Below are 18,206 nucleotides of genomic sequence, written 5' to 3' on the forward strand. Positions count from 1 at the left end.
GTTTAGTGATTTTTCAATATTTATCAGAATCTAAATATTTTTAGGTTAAAATATTCATAACTAAATTAGGATAGTCTACATAATATTTTTTTTAAACTTACTTTAAGAAAAAAATTATCCTAAATTCATTCTTTAATAATCTCGGACTAAAAATTTAATCCAGAAAGGTTGGAGGAGAAAAACTGTTTCCGGGTTAAATTTTTAGTCTTAAATTATTAAAGAATGAATCTAAGATAATTTTTTCTCAAAGTAAGTTTAAAAAAAAATAATAATAAATTATGTAGACTATCATAATTTAATTTAATGTACATTTTAACGTAAATATATATATATATATATATATATATTTTTTTTTTTCAAAACCTCAAAATATTTAGGTTATAAGTATTGAAAAATCATTAAACTGACACCATGAAACTCATGGTGTCACATCTCGGCTCGGGCCCCCACCATACCCCGGGCCTGACTCCACCATAGCACGAGATTGTTCGCTTTGGGCCCCGACCACGCCCTTACGGTTTTGTTTCTGGAAACTCACACGAGAACTTCCCAGTGGGTCACCCATCCTGGGATTGCTTTCGCGCGAACTCGCTTAACTACGGAGTTCCAATGGAACACAAAGCTAGTGGGCTCCCCAAAAGTCTTGTGCTAGGTAGAGATGAGAATATACATATAAGACTTACAGGATCCACTCCTCTGGACGATGTGGGATGTTACAATCCACCTCCTTAGGGGCCCGACGTCCTCGTCGGCACACATCCGGCCAGGGATTGGCTCTGATACCAAATTGTCACATCCCCGGCCGGGCCCCCACCACATCCCGGGTCTGACTCCACCGTAGCACGATATTGTCCGTTTTGGGCCTTGACCACGCCCTCACGATTTTGTTTCTAGGAACTCACACAATAATTTTCCAATGGGTCACCCATCTTGGGATTGCTCTCACGCGAACTCACTTAACTTCGGAGTTTCGAACCAATGAGCTCCCAAAATGCCTTTGCTAGGTAGAGATGGAAATATACATATAAGGCTTACATGATCCACTCCCTTGGGCGATGTGGGATGTTACACATGGAACACTATGAAAGAATATAAAACACATAAAATAATATTTTTTTAATTACTGAAGCAATTAGATTTAAATTTTGACCGTTAGATCTCTTTTTTTACAGCTGGATTTGATCATATTAGATCTTGGCCGTTGGATTCAATAAATTTATAAATATAAAACTAAAAAAATACATATATATGGTGGACCAACCCCACTAATCCAAGGGAAATGCTAGGTTACATTTGCCATAGAAATGAGCTTTGGTTTAAAACTCATATTTATCCCAAGGGTTAGAGCAAGTTGGGATAAGTTTAGAACTTAAAATTTGAGTTTTACTCCAACGGTTGGAGTAGGTCTTAGTGTTTATATCATTTATTAAAAAAAAAAGAATCTTCCTCTTTCTCTACTATAAATTAAAAAAACATACCGCTGATATAAAAAATTAATACTATATTTCTGTATGCTTTTGTTTTTGTTTTTTTTTTGTTTTTTCATATTCTCTTTGTGCTTTATGATGTTCCCGTTTCTTCTTTCCTTTTGAATGGTTGGGCCCTGGATTCACTATTTGTTAACCCAGTAATTGTGAATCCGGGTTTTTCTTTGGTCCACTTAACTTTCCTTTCAAATTTCAGTTCTTGCTTTGGGCCTTTATGTATAAACTAGACGTTCTGCAAGTTCGGTTCTTAGTCGAAAGCCTACACCTTCCAAGAAAACAAAAGTAGTTAATCAATATTGTGTAAGCTCTCACTTACCAAAAAAAAAAAAAAAAAAAAAAAAGTATGGAAGCTTTTATGTTTATGGGACCCTTCACTTGTCTGCTAGGGGACCATGAGTGTTTATCAAGTGTTCGTTGAAATGCTTGCTTGACAAATCTAGATAGCATGCTTTGACATCACTCTATGACAAGGATCGACATCTATATTAATATGCTCGCTCAGAAGTTGTTAATATCTATAAACGTACAACATGACTCGACATATACTATAAGCCCACTAAGTGTCAGATGAAATGCCTCACTTAAAAATTGACTCTTCAAAGGTTGTTTCCATCTAATAAAAACTTGAATCTTTTACAAAACACGCAGAAGTTAGAATCCTAAATCCGTCTAATAATTTATGCATAGGATGTTTTATGTACATATTTCCTGGTACATCTTTCGTAAGGTTAAATACGTATAACCAACCTTTAGGGGTGATTCTATATCGGCTTTACCATTTAAAACATTTCAAATAACTACATAATGTTTTGAATATTAGACAATCACTAGGTCATCAACGTTAAGTGACGATATTATCGGCATTAAGTGAGGATGTCATTATGTTAAGTGACAATGTGGACAAAAATTGAAGCTAGTTTTCAATAATCGTCTTGGAGCTCTAAAGCTTTAATAGCCAACTTAAACTCCAAATTTGCTTGACTAAAAGGGGTCGATGTAGGGATTCAAAGCTCCACAGATGACTTGAGAGTTCATATTTGTTTCAATATTTGTTCATGTCATCACTTAATGCTAGTGACCTAAACAAATATTTATATTTCAAAACGTTGGGTAGTTATTTAAAATGTTTCTAAAGTTTGGATCAATTTGAAATCACTGTTAAAGATTAGCTAGTTATATTATCTTTACTAATTAATAAAACCCTCTTTGTCAACCAAAAGAGGGTGAAAAGACAAATTAGTCTTCTATCACACAAAAAAAATGATGGGCAATAATGTAATTTCACATGTCCAAATTTTACTGTTTTTTATTGAAGCCTCATCTACAGGTGATATTAAAATACCTCCAATATTTACAAAAATAAAAAAACCAAAAACAAAAACCTCCCACTCTGACACTCTCTCTCTCCCTCTCTACTTCTCATTTTCTAAAAAAATGTGTTAATACATATATAGTGTGTAGGCAAATGCTAGTATGTACTTAAGAGGATCTCCAAAGGAGATGTCAAAACTGCCACATAGACATACAACAGAAAAAAAATGGCAAAAAACTCTCTCCAACTGAGCTTTTAGTTTCTTACATGGTGCTGAGTCAATTGAAGACAATGCCTTATCCTGTCAAACTCATGTAATAATTCTTTTAATAGATGTGATGCAATTTATAATATATAGTTTTATGTGATGCATTTTATAATATATAGCTGTTTGTTTCAAGTATTGATTGATTGTCTCTAATTTCACCCTCCAAAGAGAGAAAATTATAGAATAATATATGGAGTGAAACAAAAAATTGTACAAAATGTCAAATTGCCACATAAGCCATCAAATATCATTTTGTTGTTTTAAACTTGACATCTCATTTGGAGATGCTCAAACCTTTTTTCTATTATTCTCAAATTTAGTCTTATTTCCAAAAAAATTCTAAGGTGCTCCAGAGTACCCGATGCTCTGGGGTGTTTTAACTGTTAGATCTTAGTTTTGTATTTTTATATAAAAACTAATGGTTAAAGCACTCAGAGTACAACCACTTAGTACTACGTTCTGACGGTATTCCTCTTCACTTGTAAGTGAGAGATTTTAGGTTCGGTTCTCGTCAAAAGCGAAGTTTAACCACATTATTATGGTCAGCCTATTGTAAGACTTAACCCACTTGCCCACCTTTTTAATATAGATTCTATCATTTGTTAAAAAAATAATAATACTTAGAATATCGAATACTTCAAAGCACCCAAGAAGAAAATAGAACCCGACAAGTTCCTAGTCTTCTAGATCCCCCGTTTCTGCTACTCTGTTCTCTACCGTTCACCCAACTGCATTCAACCAAAAACACAACATAAAAAAATTGGAACTTGTAAGCGTAATCCTCGGAGATTCCTATTAATAAAATTAAGGGTAAATTACATAGTAGCCCCTCAGGTTTGAGGTCCATTACAACCCCATACAACATCTTTAAAACATTTCACTTGCATACCTCACGTACTATTTTATTTCAAAATAATACCTCAACTACATTTTCCATCCATCGATCCGTTAAGTGCTGACGTGAGGGGGAAGAAAGGGGTGGGTTGCAAGGAAGGGGGTCGGGCAAGATGAAGATGGGCATTTTTTTTTTTCCTCTCCTCTTCTTCTTCTTCTTTTTCTGGGTTGGAGGTTGGGTGGGTGGGGGTTGCGGGTTCAGCTTTTGTTTTTGGTTTTTATTTTTTTATTTTTAATTTAGAAGATTTAGGTTTAAAAAAAATTTAATTTTTTTTGCCAAGTGGCACAAATGTGGCAGCCACGTCATCACTTAACGGATCAATGGATGAAAAATGTAACAGATATATTATTTTGAAATAAAATAGTACGTGAGGTATGAAAGTGAAATATTTTAAAGATATTGTATGGGGTTGTAATAGACCTCAAACCTGAGAGGCTACTATGTAATTTACCCTAAAATTAAATCACATAAACATAATTTAATTTATTTTTGCCAAAAGTATAAAAAAATTGAAATTCACCAAGAAGGACTAGGAGACAATAGCAAGTCAAAGAAAAGATACCCAAAAGAGAGCAGCCACTACCTGAATTCTGAATGTTGACAAACAAAAAAAATAGGAAATTTTATTTGAACTTAATTTTTATTTAATTCGGGGAATCCAACCGTATTGTCGGCAACCCTTCTCAGAACTCGTCGACACCCATCATCCGTTTCTAATAACTATATAATGTTTTGAATATTAGACAATCACTAGGCCATCAATGTTAAGTGACGAAATTATCGGCATTAAGTGAGGATGTCATTATGTTAAGTGACAACGTGGACAAAAATTGAAGCTAGTTTTCACTAATCGTCTTGGAGCTCTAAAGCTCTAATAGTCAACTTAAACTCTAAATTTGCTTGATTAAAAGGGGTCGATGTAGGGATTCAAAGCTCCACAGATGACTTGAGAGTTCATATTTGCTTCAAAATTTGTTCATGTCATCACTTAATGCTAGTGACCTAAACAAATATTTATATTTCAAAACTTTGGGTAGTTATTTAAAATGTTTCTAAAGTTTGGATCAATTTGAAATCACTGTTAAAGATTAGGTAGTTATATTATTTGTACTTAAGAGAATCTTTAAATGAGATGTCAAAACTGCCACATAGACATACAACACTAAAAAATGGCAAAAAAACTCTTTCTAACTGAGCTTTCAGTTTCTTACATGGCGCTGAGTCAATTGAAGGCAAAGCCTTATGCTGTCAAACTCATGTAATAATTTTTTTTAATAGATGTGATGCAATTTATAATATATAGTTGTCTGTTTCAAGTATTGATTGGTTTTCTCTAATTTGACCCCGCAAAGAGAGAAAAAAAAATATAGAATAATATATAGGGTGAAACAAAAAATTGTACAAAATGTTAAATTACCACATTAGCCATCAAATATCATTTTGTTGTTTTAAACTTGTCATATCTTTTAGAGATACTCAAACTCTTTTTCTATTATTCTCAAATTCAGTCTTATTTCCACAAAAATTCTACGGTGCTCTAGTGACACACCTCGACCGAGATTAAGGCATGCTGGCCGTCACGTGAGGGTGATGTAGCCATGTGCACAGTGCGGAAGTATTAAGGATAAGAAATATACGAATATTTAGAACCGAATCTACTAGAGTGCACTACTAAACAAGAAGTGATAGGAGTAAGATACAAAAGTAAGTACTCTTAATCAGAGCATAAAAAGTCTAGGTGCAGTCTAGTAAGACAAGTACTAATTATACAGTACCATAAGATGTCCTACAATTATTTTGATAAGTTAGAACCGCCGAAATCCTCAAGGCCACCGACAACAAGCTTACCTAAAACTTGGAGGGGCGCAAAACAGAAAGCGTGAGTGGGCAAAAACAAATGTTTTACAAAACCATTTCATTTATCAACATTTCTAACTCCTCGCAGTAAAACATGTATAATTTTTCCCAGAAGCAGAATATAAACATATACATAAATATATATGTAAATATATTAATTCAAATCATGCTTCCCAATATCATATTCATATGTATGACATGCCAAGATATAACAGAGTAAGCAATTCAGGTGAGAATAATTTCATATAAATACAACATGTTAGCCGGAACCCCTGTGGTAGTCTGTACGGCTGAATTCATAGCTCAAAAGTCAATCTAGCCGGAGTCACTACAATGACCTATACGACATTATACTGCACAAGAGTCGGAACCAAATGAAAAGGTTTGTACGACAATAATGGGTGTAATAATATAATCATGCTCAATACTATCCACACATAATAGCTGGACGATAAATCGCTAGTCACCTACGAGTTAGAACCATAATAAAGGTCTGTACGACAAGACTGTGCACCTAAATTGGATCCAATGTGAGCATATGGTGCAGGATGTGACATTATATACAGGCCTGTGCCATATCTCTGGCTAAATCACAATCACCCCAGGTGCAGTTTTATGAGCTCAACGTTATTCAATCACATATCACATCATCGATGATTCACATAACCAAACATAACTTACCTGAGCGTCCACAGCACCATAATTATATATAATGCATCATATACCAATTCATATACGAAATATAAATTCATATGCATGGCATTTAAGGCATACTTTCATTTAAACACATATTTCTGGGAAAATATCAAGTATATAAATATATACTGAAAACCAAAAGCCCACTCACTGGTATGTCGAAGGGTCGTAGCCCCCGAGTCGCCCTTGAACACGCTTGTCCTCGGGATAAGTCTCACCTATATGCGAATTAACTATAAAAATGTTATTTAAAGCACATAGACAAAACTTTCTAATAACTTCTCATACATAGCTCAAATTGGGTATATGAATATACTACAGTGACCTACACAACCTCAGGATCATCCCAAAATTTTTAGAATAATTTTTGGACCACCCACGCGCTGCCACGCGCGGGCCAAGGCACGGCCAGACGTTTCGCCCACGCGCGGGCACATGCCAGGCACGTTGACGGCGTCAGTTAACAGCGTCAGGAATATTCCGTTAACTCCCAGCATATTCCGTTAGATTCTTAACGACATCAGCTAACGCCGTTAGCATATTCCGTCAAAACTGACGAAATATGCCACCTTCTTCTCCAACGAGTCACCGGACGCCGGTGACTTCATCGGTTTCTGAGTAAATCTTTAAAACGCTTATTCTTCTTCGTTTCTTCACCATTTTTCATGAAACTTGAACCATTGGAAAGCTGGAGATGAGAGGAACGACGTTATACCTATTTGAAGCCTTAAAAACCACTGAATCACGCTTGAGCAAGCTCAATAATTTTGGCCAAACTTGTAGTGCTTCGATCTCAGTCCTCCGACGTCCAATTCACTCCATTTTTCTTCTCCGAGCCTCACAAGGATGTCCTAAAGCTTCCTATGTCCTTAAAATCCCCTGAAACACAAGATTTTACATCCACATGAACAGTGACCAAAATCGGAGCTAGGGTTTCCACGTGAAATCGAAGGTTTCCTTACCTAAAAATGGTACCAATTGATTTGTCTGTGCTTCACGAACACAATGGTGTGCTTAAGTCCCTCGATTTGTCACGTTTTAAAGGGTTTTGGGTGTTGTCCGTACAAGAGAGAAGAGAGAGAGAGTCTGAAAGAGAGAGAGAGCACGGGAGGAAAGAGAGAGGGATAATGTGTGTGTGTGTGGTCCACGTGGGTCACCAATCCAAAACCACAAAAATTAACATCTAAGTCTCCAAAATAAGTCACACACACACACTACAAGGTTCAACATCCAAGGTTAAAACCGTCATTTTACATCACCGATAATAGAAATTCGGGACGGGTTGTGACATTTAGAGTACCCGATGCTCCGGGGTGTTTTAACTGTTAGATCTTATTTTTGTATTTTTATATAAAAATTAACAATTAAAACACTCATAGTACAATCACTTAGTGTTACGTTCTGATAGTATTCCTCTTCACTTGTAAGAGATATTTTAGGTTCGGTTCTTACTAAAGACGAAATTTAACCACATTATTATGGTCAGCCGATTGTAAGGGTTAACCCATTCACTCACCCTCTTAGTATAAATTTTATTGTTTGTTCAAAAAAAAGAAAAATACTTAGAATATCGAATACTCCAGACTCCAGAGCACTCAAGAAGAAAATAGAATCCGACAAGTTCCCAATCTTCTAGATCCCTCGTTTCTGCCACTCTGTTCTCTACAGTTCACCCAACTGCATTAAACCAAAAACACAACATAAAAAATTGGAACCTGTAAGCGTAATCCTCGGAGATTCCGATTAATAGAATTAAATCACAGAAACAGAATTTAATTTATTTTTGCCAAAAGTATAAAAAAATTGAAATTCACCAAGAAGGACTAGGAGACAATAGCAAGTCATAAAAGAAAAGATACCCAAAAGAGAGCAGCCACTACCTGAATTCTTAATGTTGACAAACAAAAAAATAAAAGGAAATTTTATTTGAACTTAATTTTTATTTAATTCGGTGAATCCAATAGTATTGTTGGCAACCCTTCTCCGAACTCGTCGACACCCATCATTCTTTTCTATTATATGATGAAGAAAGTATCTTTTTTTTTTCTTCATTTGATTGAGTTACTTTCACAAGCATATGTTTGATACAACGTTCCAGTTGTATTCCTCCTTAGGAGTCTTAAGTTCGATTCTCGTCAAAAACGAATTTGAATCACATTATTGCTAGCCCATCCTCTCCTGCTTAGTGCAAATAAAATTGTTTTATTTTTATTTTTAAATTCTGTCTTTTAATTTGGTTAAATATTCCGCAAGATGGGTGTTGGAGTGAAAATGCACAGAAGCTTTGCGGTTGTAGGGTTTGGTTGCTTTTTTTATTCACAAAACACATTGTGTATGATTTACCAAAAGGTTAGTGGAAATCGAATTCGCTTCAAATGCATTATTGCTGTTTGCTATTTTATTTTTTTGAAAGAGACTTTTTGTCGCTACTGTAAAGCACCAGAGTGGAATACTTTTTATAGTTGAGTGTAAAGAAGCTGGGTTGAAAAAAAAATTTCTAAAAATATATTAAACCAAAAGTGCTTGGGATTTTCTCCTTATCTTTTGATTGTTATTTTGGAGAGGAGAGAGAGAAGAGAGAGGAGAGAGAACATGATCTTTTTAGCTGAAAAACGTTACTACCTACTTTGTTAATCTTTATGTGGAGTGTCGAACGTTGTGGGGGTGTTAGCTGATAAACGTTACTACCTACTTTGTTATTGTTTTGGATTGGTGAATTGTCAAACGTTGCGTGGGGGTGAAAGCTTATTGGTTAGGTGGGGACATTCTATCCTTGAAGCTAAAGAACAAAACCTTTTGGGGTTTCTTGTTCTTTCTCTTGGACTGGATTTCTGGGAAAGTTTCAGAATTTGTATTGGAGATCATTTTTTTGGGCGTTTGGTTTGGTTGGTGAGATGGGTTCCTATGGACAACTTGCAAGGAGGGCCGTGGAGACTGATATGCCGATCATGGTTCAGGTGTTTAGGCCAAAACCCCAACTGGGGTTTTCTTTAACTCATTGAATTTTGTATCTTCGAATTAGTTTAGATTAATTTAGTGTAGATTATTGCTCGAATATGTTTTATCATTTTGGGTGTTTCAATGTTTATGGTGGGATTGTGTTTCCTTTTGCAGATACAGCAGTTGGTCCGAGGAGCCAAAAATGCTGTGTCATTGGCTCAGGTTTGCTTCTCTGATTCCAATGACTTGAAATCTAATTTTGATTGATATTTTTTGTTTTGCTACAACCATGGAGCCACTGAGAATGGTTTTTTTTTTTTTTAAATTTGGGTCTGCCAATGCCAAACTGTCATTTGGTTTTGGGCTGAGGTAATTGTAAACATTAACCTATTGGACAATGAGAACCGTATGATTTGTTCTTCGAGTGTGAGTTGCGTGTTTGGTGCTGCTTTCTATTGCTGGAAACGATTGTATTGCAAAAGAAGCATTTGATTATTCATTCATATTAGAATAGCTTTTAACTTGGAAACTATGCACTCAAGAAGCTGTTTTTGTGCGTGCCTTATCTTCTGGGTGACACACAAGTGAGAGAGAAGTGCAAATTTTTGCAACCTTCAAGTTGAAAACTATTAACAAGGGAAACTGCTAGGGAGCAAGGTGAGCGAGTCCGTCCCAATTCCCAAATAACAAACCTCTGAAATCATGACCAACGGGAGCGGAGTCCGTCCTAATTTTTAAACATGAGTTTGTTTTTTTCCACTTGCTCAACTTTTAGGCCTTTTTAGTGAAACAACATACTTTGTATTGTTATATGTCCAAGTTAAGTTCGCCAAAGTTTAGACCTTTTTTATCTATATTTTGCTCAAACTGCTAGATAGTTTGTGCTATTTAATTTAATATTTTTCTCAACAGAGGATTGCATTATGCATTATATGAATTTTTTTCATCAGATACAAATTTTCTCGTCACTGCTTTTGCATTCGGATATTTTATGCTGTCTCTATCACTTAGTTACATTTGGAAAATAGCCTTTAATGTTCTTTGGTTGGAACGCGCTGCAGGGAGTAGTTCACTGGCAACCACCCAAAGAGGCATTGGATAAGGTGAAAGAACTTGTTTGGGAGCCTTCAATTAGTCGTTACGGTGCTGATGAAGGTTTACCTGAACTCAGGGAGGCATTAGTACAAAAGGTATCATTAGAATTAGTTCAATGTTTCTTCTAATTATGATCCGTTTTAATCTCTTGATGCATTCAGATACTTGGGTTGTGTTCAATGTTATATTCTGATGATGCATGGCTACTGGCTAGTCATATATATTTAATTGTTTTACTGCCTACCCTTTCGTAAACTGAAGCTTTATACGATTGAAAAGGTCAGTTTTAGGAACAAGATATGGGGTACCTTTAGATTACTATTGGTTAGAATTCATGAAAGTGGGTGTGAGTTTGAAGAAGCTACTTTAAGATTAATCATGGTAAAGTTAGGAAAGATACGTGGATTTACATCTTCCGTAGTGAGCTCAGAATGCCGTGACCGTAGGCTACGGAATCAACACCAAGGTCAAATTCCAAAATTCTGGTGTTTTCTTTTTTTATGAAGGAGTCTGTCCACATGCGTGGATTTGTCCTTATGATTGGAGTCAGAACTGACATTTTATGAGTTTCGCGTTCCATTCTTCTATAGCTCAAGAATCATTTTCAACTCATTTTCTTTCATGGATGGCAGATTCAACGCCACTCCCATTCATTTGATCCTGTACACTAATTGTGTACAGGTTATGCCCCCTTGGTACCCTTTTAATGAATTTTCTCATTACAAGGAAAAAGAATTCGCCTTCTCTTGTGCACAATGTTTCAGTCTATGACAAAGTATGATTATCCAACTACAGCTTTATAATTGGCAACCATATTTGTCATTCTTTTTTCATTATTTGTTTTGTAGTTGCATCGTGAAAATAAGTTGTACAAATCTTCAGTGATGGTTACTGCAGGCGCGAATCAGGTGATTATTAATGCATTTATATTTGAGTTTTGTGGTTCCATGGAAGGTCTATAAAAAATAACAGATGTCTAGACTATTAAACGATACAAAAGTTGTTAGGAGATGCAAACAGTTTACTTTATAGTTGTGTGTTGCTTAGCAGCCCAAATAAGACGAAATTGACTTCCCCGTTAAATCATGGAGTGATTAGCACTATTAAGATAAGCATGCTATCTGCTACCAGAAAATTGTTACACCCTGTGACTATCATGTTATCTCAAATATTGCATCAGCATCATCTGATTCAGACACAGAATCTGAGACAAATCAAACATGATGGTCGTCTGTGCAACTTATTTTGATCGTTAGGTTCTCAGCCATTTGAATATAATGATTTCAATGCAGGCATTTGTGAACCTTGCTCTTACATTGTGTGATGCCGGGGACTCTGTGGTTATGTTTGCACCATACTACTTCAATGCCTACATGTCCTTCCAAATGACGGGAGTCACTAATATACTCGTGGGTCCTGGTCACCCAAAGACACTTCACCCAGATGCAGGTGAGAAGCTTCATGAACTTCTTGTTGCAGAGGGACATAAAAGAATGAAATTTTTCTTGAACTTCCATTGAATGATTTCTACTCCTTAGATCTTGATATGAAATTAACCATGTCAAAAGCCCTTGTTATCTTCAGTTGTAATGTTTGTTGTCGGTCAAATCATGTCAAAATTCTTGTTGTCTTAAGTTATCAATTTATGACTGTAACTGCTACATGTTTAGTTACCCTGTTTAATTTCACATTTTGAGCCTGCTAAAGTATTATAACACATCATATAATGTTTTCCATAGTTGATTGGTGCATTCCGACACCCTAACTTGGACATGTTGTGGTAAGCAGGATAATTCTGAGAACTTGGATCATTGGCCATGCATCTATATTTGTTTGTAGAAATTAACATAAAGCAATGCGATAGCCATTATTCTTTCTTATCATCATATATACTACTTTGTTGATTCCAGACTGGTTGGAGAAAACATTATCAGAAACCAAACCAACCCCAAAACTTGTTACAGTTGTTAATCCTGGTAACCCAAGTGGAACCTACATTCCGGATTCTCTTCTTAAGGTTTCTCTCTATCTCGCTCTCTTAAAAGAGTATGTAGCCGTTGATTGTATGCACAATAAAATCTTGTATATGCTGTTCTTACTTTCTTTCCTCTCTTTGTGAGTAGAGGATTTCCAATTTATGCAGAGATGCTGGATCATGGCTAGTTGTGGATAATACGTATGAGTAAGTCTATCGATTTTTTTCTTATTAGCAATGTTGCAATAATATGTGCTGATGTCATTATTTTGCTGACTTGATGACATGGTTCTGTATGATACTCGTCTGTATGTTTCGTTCATATAAATCTCAGGGCACGCACATAAACTGTATGTGGGATCCCATTTAGGAAGAATGGAAGTTACTCTGGTCCTCAAAATCTTAGTCAATTTCTTGGCAACAATGATGCTGATCTTTGCATCTGCCTACTACGTCCATGAAAAATGATGAGTATTAAGAGAGTTCAAAACTGTGAACTGCATTAAACATTTAAATTTTTCTAATATGATTAGTATGTAATAATACAGAGTTTCATGGTAATCTGACTGGAGTTCCGTTTGAGAATTATGAATAGATGTATGAAGACTGGGGTTGAGGTGGCATGACAGTAGAGAAGGAAAGCCAAAGGTGAACACAAAATAGAATAAGAAAAGAACGAGAATACTGTAGCTTGGTTTCATTGCTCCATACTATCGAAAAGAATAATAACCTGAAGCTTTTGGCTTTCTACCCAGACTTCAGTTGAATATATGCAATTAAAGATGCTGAGCGTTGCTGAAGTTCAAGTGCTTACTCGGATGAATTATTGCCTATAATTGGGTTGAGTGTTGAGATGTTTGGTTGCCAGGGAAATCGGTATACAAAAAGTGATAGGAATGTTCTTTAGAAAACTTCAATTCGTGCAAAGTCCAGTCGAGCACATTTGAAATAATACAGGAGTAGATTTTGAAGCTTTAAAAAGGAGACTAAACCTACAGATTTGTCGGTCCTCAGGAATAGTCTTTGAAGATGAGCCTTTTTGATCTTTCTATATTGTGGAGCTTCAGTAGTGTTGGGTAATTCTTGAGTAGTAGTTGTTATGTTGGTGTTTACCTGAGTACTCTTGAGTGAGATTTTTCTTTTCCTGTTCTCCATTTCAGTTGTGTCCGAGTTTTAACTGCTTTCGGTTGAAGAATAATTGTCAAATGTTTGCTTCTGAAGCATACGCAAGTCATAACGTTTGATCTTGCAGGTATTTTATGTATGATGATTTGAAACACACATGTGTGGAGGGAAATCACATAGTCAACATTTTTTCCTTCTCGAAAGCTTATGGAATGATGGGATGGCGTGTTGGATATGTAAGAAATACCCTTTATCTTAGATGCTTGTTAAGTAGATAGATCTGGAAAACTATTGTGACAGTTTTACTTCAGTAGTATGTATATTTTGCATCTTGAATCTTGATAGACACGGTATCAAATAGCCATTACGACTGCACGTGTCTGTCTAGAAATTTTCTTGCATGGTAAACACGAGTCATAGAAGTTTTGATTGATCTCAAAATTGTATCTTCAAACTTGATAATCTATTAGAATCGATACATGGACGTATGAGTTAGCATTGCTGGTTCAACTTAATTGATGAATTTATGCAGATAGCTTACCCATCAGAAGTAGAGGGCTTTGGTACCCAACTCCTCAAAGTTCAGGACAACATTCCTATCTGTGCTTCAATAATTTCACAGCACCTTGCCCTCTACTCATTGGAAATGGGACCCGAATGGGTCATTGAACGAGTGAAAGGTCTAGTGAAGAACAGAGACATCGTTATAGAAGCGCTCTCTCCCCTTGGGGACAGTGCTGTTAAAGGCGGAGAGGGAGCTATATACTTGTGGGCAAAGCTTCCGGACAAATATGCAGATGATGATAAATTTGTTCACTGGCTTGCTCACAGGCATGGTGTGGTGGTGATCCCCGGAAGTGCTTGTGGGTGCCCGGGGAATGTGAGAATCTCCTTTGGTGGCTTGGTAGAGGATGACTGCAAAGCTGCTGCAGAGAGGCTGAGGAGAGGGTTAGAAGAGTTAATCAGAGATGGATTGGTTGAGTAAGGATTGGTTGAGTAACTTCGATTATTACATTGAATTCGACATTAAAAACGGAAGTTCATTTTCCGGTTTATACTAAGTTTGAAACTAGAATAATGGAGGGTCTCTTTTCTGCCAGCAGAAGAATTAGAGTAATTTCAGTGATGTATATTCCAAGCTCTAACATGTGCCTGTATTATTGTACACATTGATTTTCAAAATATATGCAAAGATATTATTCCAAATGTTCACATATGCTTGATACAACATATCTTTCCCTTTTGTTCTGACTTGCTGTGCTCCATTTGCGTAGACTCTTCATGCCGACAGTTTTATGTTACGTCGTCGGACTTTCTGCAAGGGGAGTCATTTTGCATTGACCTTTTGACCCTTCGACCTTACACACTTTTCTCTTTATTTTTGATCATCAGATGTAGCAGATCAAAAGAAAATCAAAACCAGAGTGTGCAAAGACAATATCGAGTTTCGGTTGTAGAGATTCCACCACTTTAGTAGTTGTAGTTTCAATTGTCCATGATTTTAAGCTGGTAGTTGCAATTCAAGATCTAATTTACCATCATTTATGCAAGGTTCAAAAAAGCGCTAGGCTCTAGGAAACTATCCATCTGCTCGAATTCACCCCATCTACTCACCTCTCCATCCATTATCGAATTAAGCTCAACTTCTTCATTACCACCGTCAACAATCCATCCTTGCACCGTGCTAGCTTCACTAGCAAGTAGCACATCCACTCCATCCTCCTCTCTTTCCTTCTTGTTGATGATCTTGGCATTGAATTGGACATATACTAAATTGCTAAACCTTGCTGCATCTAGTATGCTCCTTTTCTTTGTATGCAATCCTTCAAAAGTGCTCCAATTTCTCCCACACCTAAATGAACATGTAGTCAATGAGAGAATCTTTATAGCTATTCTTTGCAAATTAGGTACACAATTTTCATAAGTGGACCATCATCCAACAAAAGAAGCCCAAATTACACAATTAGTAAAGACACATTAATTTATTATTTCTTTTTTTGTCAAATGATAGATTTGTTAGAATAGATGTTAGATTAAAGAGCCGACGTGGTTCAAACCCAGGCCGTGGTGCAAATGCAACACTCATCTCCACCACTGTGGTAGAATGCTACTTTTATTTATTAAAATATTATTAAATAAATTAGAATTGTGAATACTCATATCCAGATCATAGTTGTCACAATTTTCAATGAATCATACCTCAGCCAAATGTCTCCCAAATCCACCTTCTTTTTCCTTATACTTCAACCAATTTTGGAGAATGTGTGGTAGGACATCATAATGGACTTTATTGATGGTTTGCCACCATCACATGGAAAACTCAATCTAGTGGTGGTCAATCGTTTGTCATGGTATGGTCATTTTGTGCCTATTACCCACCCTTACACGCCATCAAAGGTGGCAAATATATTCATTAAAGAGATATTCTGCCTCCATGGCCTTCCCAAAAGCATCGCCAGTGACCGGAATTCCATATTCATGATCGATTCTGAATAGCATTCTTCAAAGCGTGGTGTACACAACTCTGTTTTTTCTACTGCCTATCATCCACAGTCGGACCGGCAATCGGAATTACTGAACATGACCTTGGAGCATTATCTGAGATGCTTTATCAGTGATAAACCTTCTAGTTGGAGTTCTTGGTTGCCCTGGACCAAGTGGTGGTATAACACCACTTATCAAGCTGCCATTCGAGTGGTGGTATATCCTACACTAGTGTCATTTTCTATGTTACGGGTCCAAAAGCGGTTCACACTGTCGATTCAACCCTCCAAGAGTCGGATTCTCTTCTCAAACAACTTCACTACTGTAGGATTTATCTTATGGGACAAATAAATATCAAAGGATATTCCACCCACATGAGGATATTAATCTCCTAATTACCTATGTGATAATTAGATGAAAATCAAGAGATATTCATATTAGAATATACTTGGGATGTTCATGGGCATTTCAGTCATTTTATGCTCTTTCCAACCACTATGTAAGGAGGCTTTGGGGAAGAGAAGAAACACAAGCTTTTCCACAGTTTAAATATTCTAGTTAGGTCTTTAGAGCTATCACTTTTGGCTCTAGGTCTTGGGAGGCGAAAACCAAGGGGCAACTCGACATACCGTAGCCAACCCAACGACCTGCAAGGTACTAGACGTGCACGAAGGGTCAGAGTAGTTGTTCGTGTTTGTATTGGCGTGTCGAGATTCAAGCTTTTGCATAAAAGATACACACGTTCTTCCAAATTTATTCATAGTCTTCCAACAACTACTATGACAGATGAGGAATTATGTGAACAACAATCGCACTAAGCGCGATTTCAAGTCGAAGACTTTGTCTATATGTGTCACCAGCATCTGAAACGTGGCTTACAAGATGGATTTGCCTCCATTTGCTCCTGTCTGAATCAAAAATCATCATGTATGTTCGTTATGGTAGTGCTGTGTGTCTATATCTCCTTGTTGTTTGGAATATCTCTCCATGTAAGCTCCTGTCTGAATGTATTTAGAAACCCTAGCCTTGGCATTTGAGGATATGAATGAACAATTGCTTTTTGATTTCCTTCTTGTTCTCTGCTTTATCAGTATGTCAGTCACGTACAAATTTAAATAGACTTGTAAAAAGATCAAATTAGTGTCAGATCAGCTTTGATCCATATATTCAAAGTCATTTGTAATTAAATTATCAAATTGAAAGTACCATTATGCATGGACAAATTCATGATTCGAAAATGGGGTGGATTGAATTTTAAACCGAATTTTCATAAGTTCAACTATCGAAGATTCTGCATGGTTTCGATGTTTTTATAGCATCTCCTAAATTCTATAAATCTAGTAAAACACTTCTATTATCTATTTCTACATCTCCAATTACCTTCCTAACTAGTAACTACAAGATATTTCTAAAAATTACAAACGGTTAAAGCATTAGAATTATAAGTTAAATTACAAACGGCTAAAGCATTAGAATTATAAGTTAACAACAATAGATTAGAAATTTTCCCTTGGACTATACTTCACACGTAAACCGTAGGAAACCAAATTGAAAAGTGAAAAAGCAAAGTCAGAAAGGAAAAAATAAGTCTGAAGTGGAAGAAACTCTCGTTTTAATAAAGAAGAGTAAACTACTAAACGTCGTCGTTTGGCTCAACCATCTACAGACATTTACAATCTATTTCACCGTGATGGGATATTTTTGGTTTCCGAAAAATCTTGCCAGTCCTGCGTTCGTCCTTGTCAAGTAAATGAGTTAATTTTGCATCGTTTGTCCAGAAAAAAGAGAGTTAATTTTGCATCGGATTCGGATCCGGATCCATTGACTTGTTTAAATTAAGGGGACCGAAATCATACACTAGTTTAGCTTTTTTTCTCTCTTTAGTTTTTGGTTTTAAAAGAACCTGAATTTCAAAAAAAAAGGAAAAAGCAAAAAAAAGAAAAGAAGGAATCATGAAACGGGTATTGGGTTTGGGTCACTGCGGGCCCATCTCTTCTTTACCGGGTATGCTTTTCCTCTAAGCCTTCCCGTTAGGCAAACCTACATAGGCCCACACCGTAACGACTAACCCC

General features: G+C 36.3%; 1 protein-coding gene across 1 annotated transcript; it reads left to right on the forward strand.

The window, feature by feature from the left end:
* The first annotated feature begins 8,782 nt into the window (after positions 1-8,782).
* On the forward strand, positions 8,783-14,856 carry LOC103440674 (aromatic aminotransferase ISS1). Its single transcript, XM_017333964.3, has 9 exons — positions 8,783-9,472; positions 9,630-9,677; positions 10,517-10,645; positions 11,399-11,458; positions 11,843-11,999; positions 12,461-12,567; positions 12,674-12,732; positions 13,778-13,886; positions 14,183-14,856. The coding sequence occupies exons 1-9, from the start codon at positions 9,410-9,412 to the stop codon at positions 14,633-14,635; spliced, it is 1,185 nt and encodes a 394-aa protein (XP_017189453.1). The 5' UTR covers positions 8,783-9,409; the 3' UTR covers positions 14,636-14,856.
* Positions 14,857-18,206: the final 3,350 nt, after the last annotated feature.

This window comes from Malus domestica, chromosome 17 (genome assembly GCF_042453785.1).
Source record: "Malus domestica chromosome 17, GDT2T_hap1".
Taxonomy (NCBI): Eukaryota; Viridiplantae; Streptophyta; class Magnoliopsida; order Rosales; family Rosaceae; genus Malus; species Malus domestica.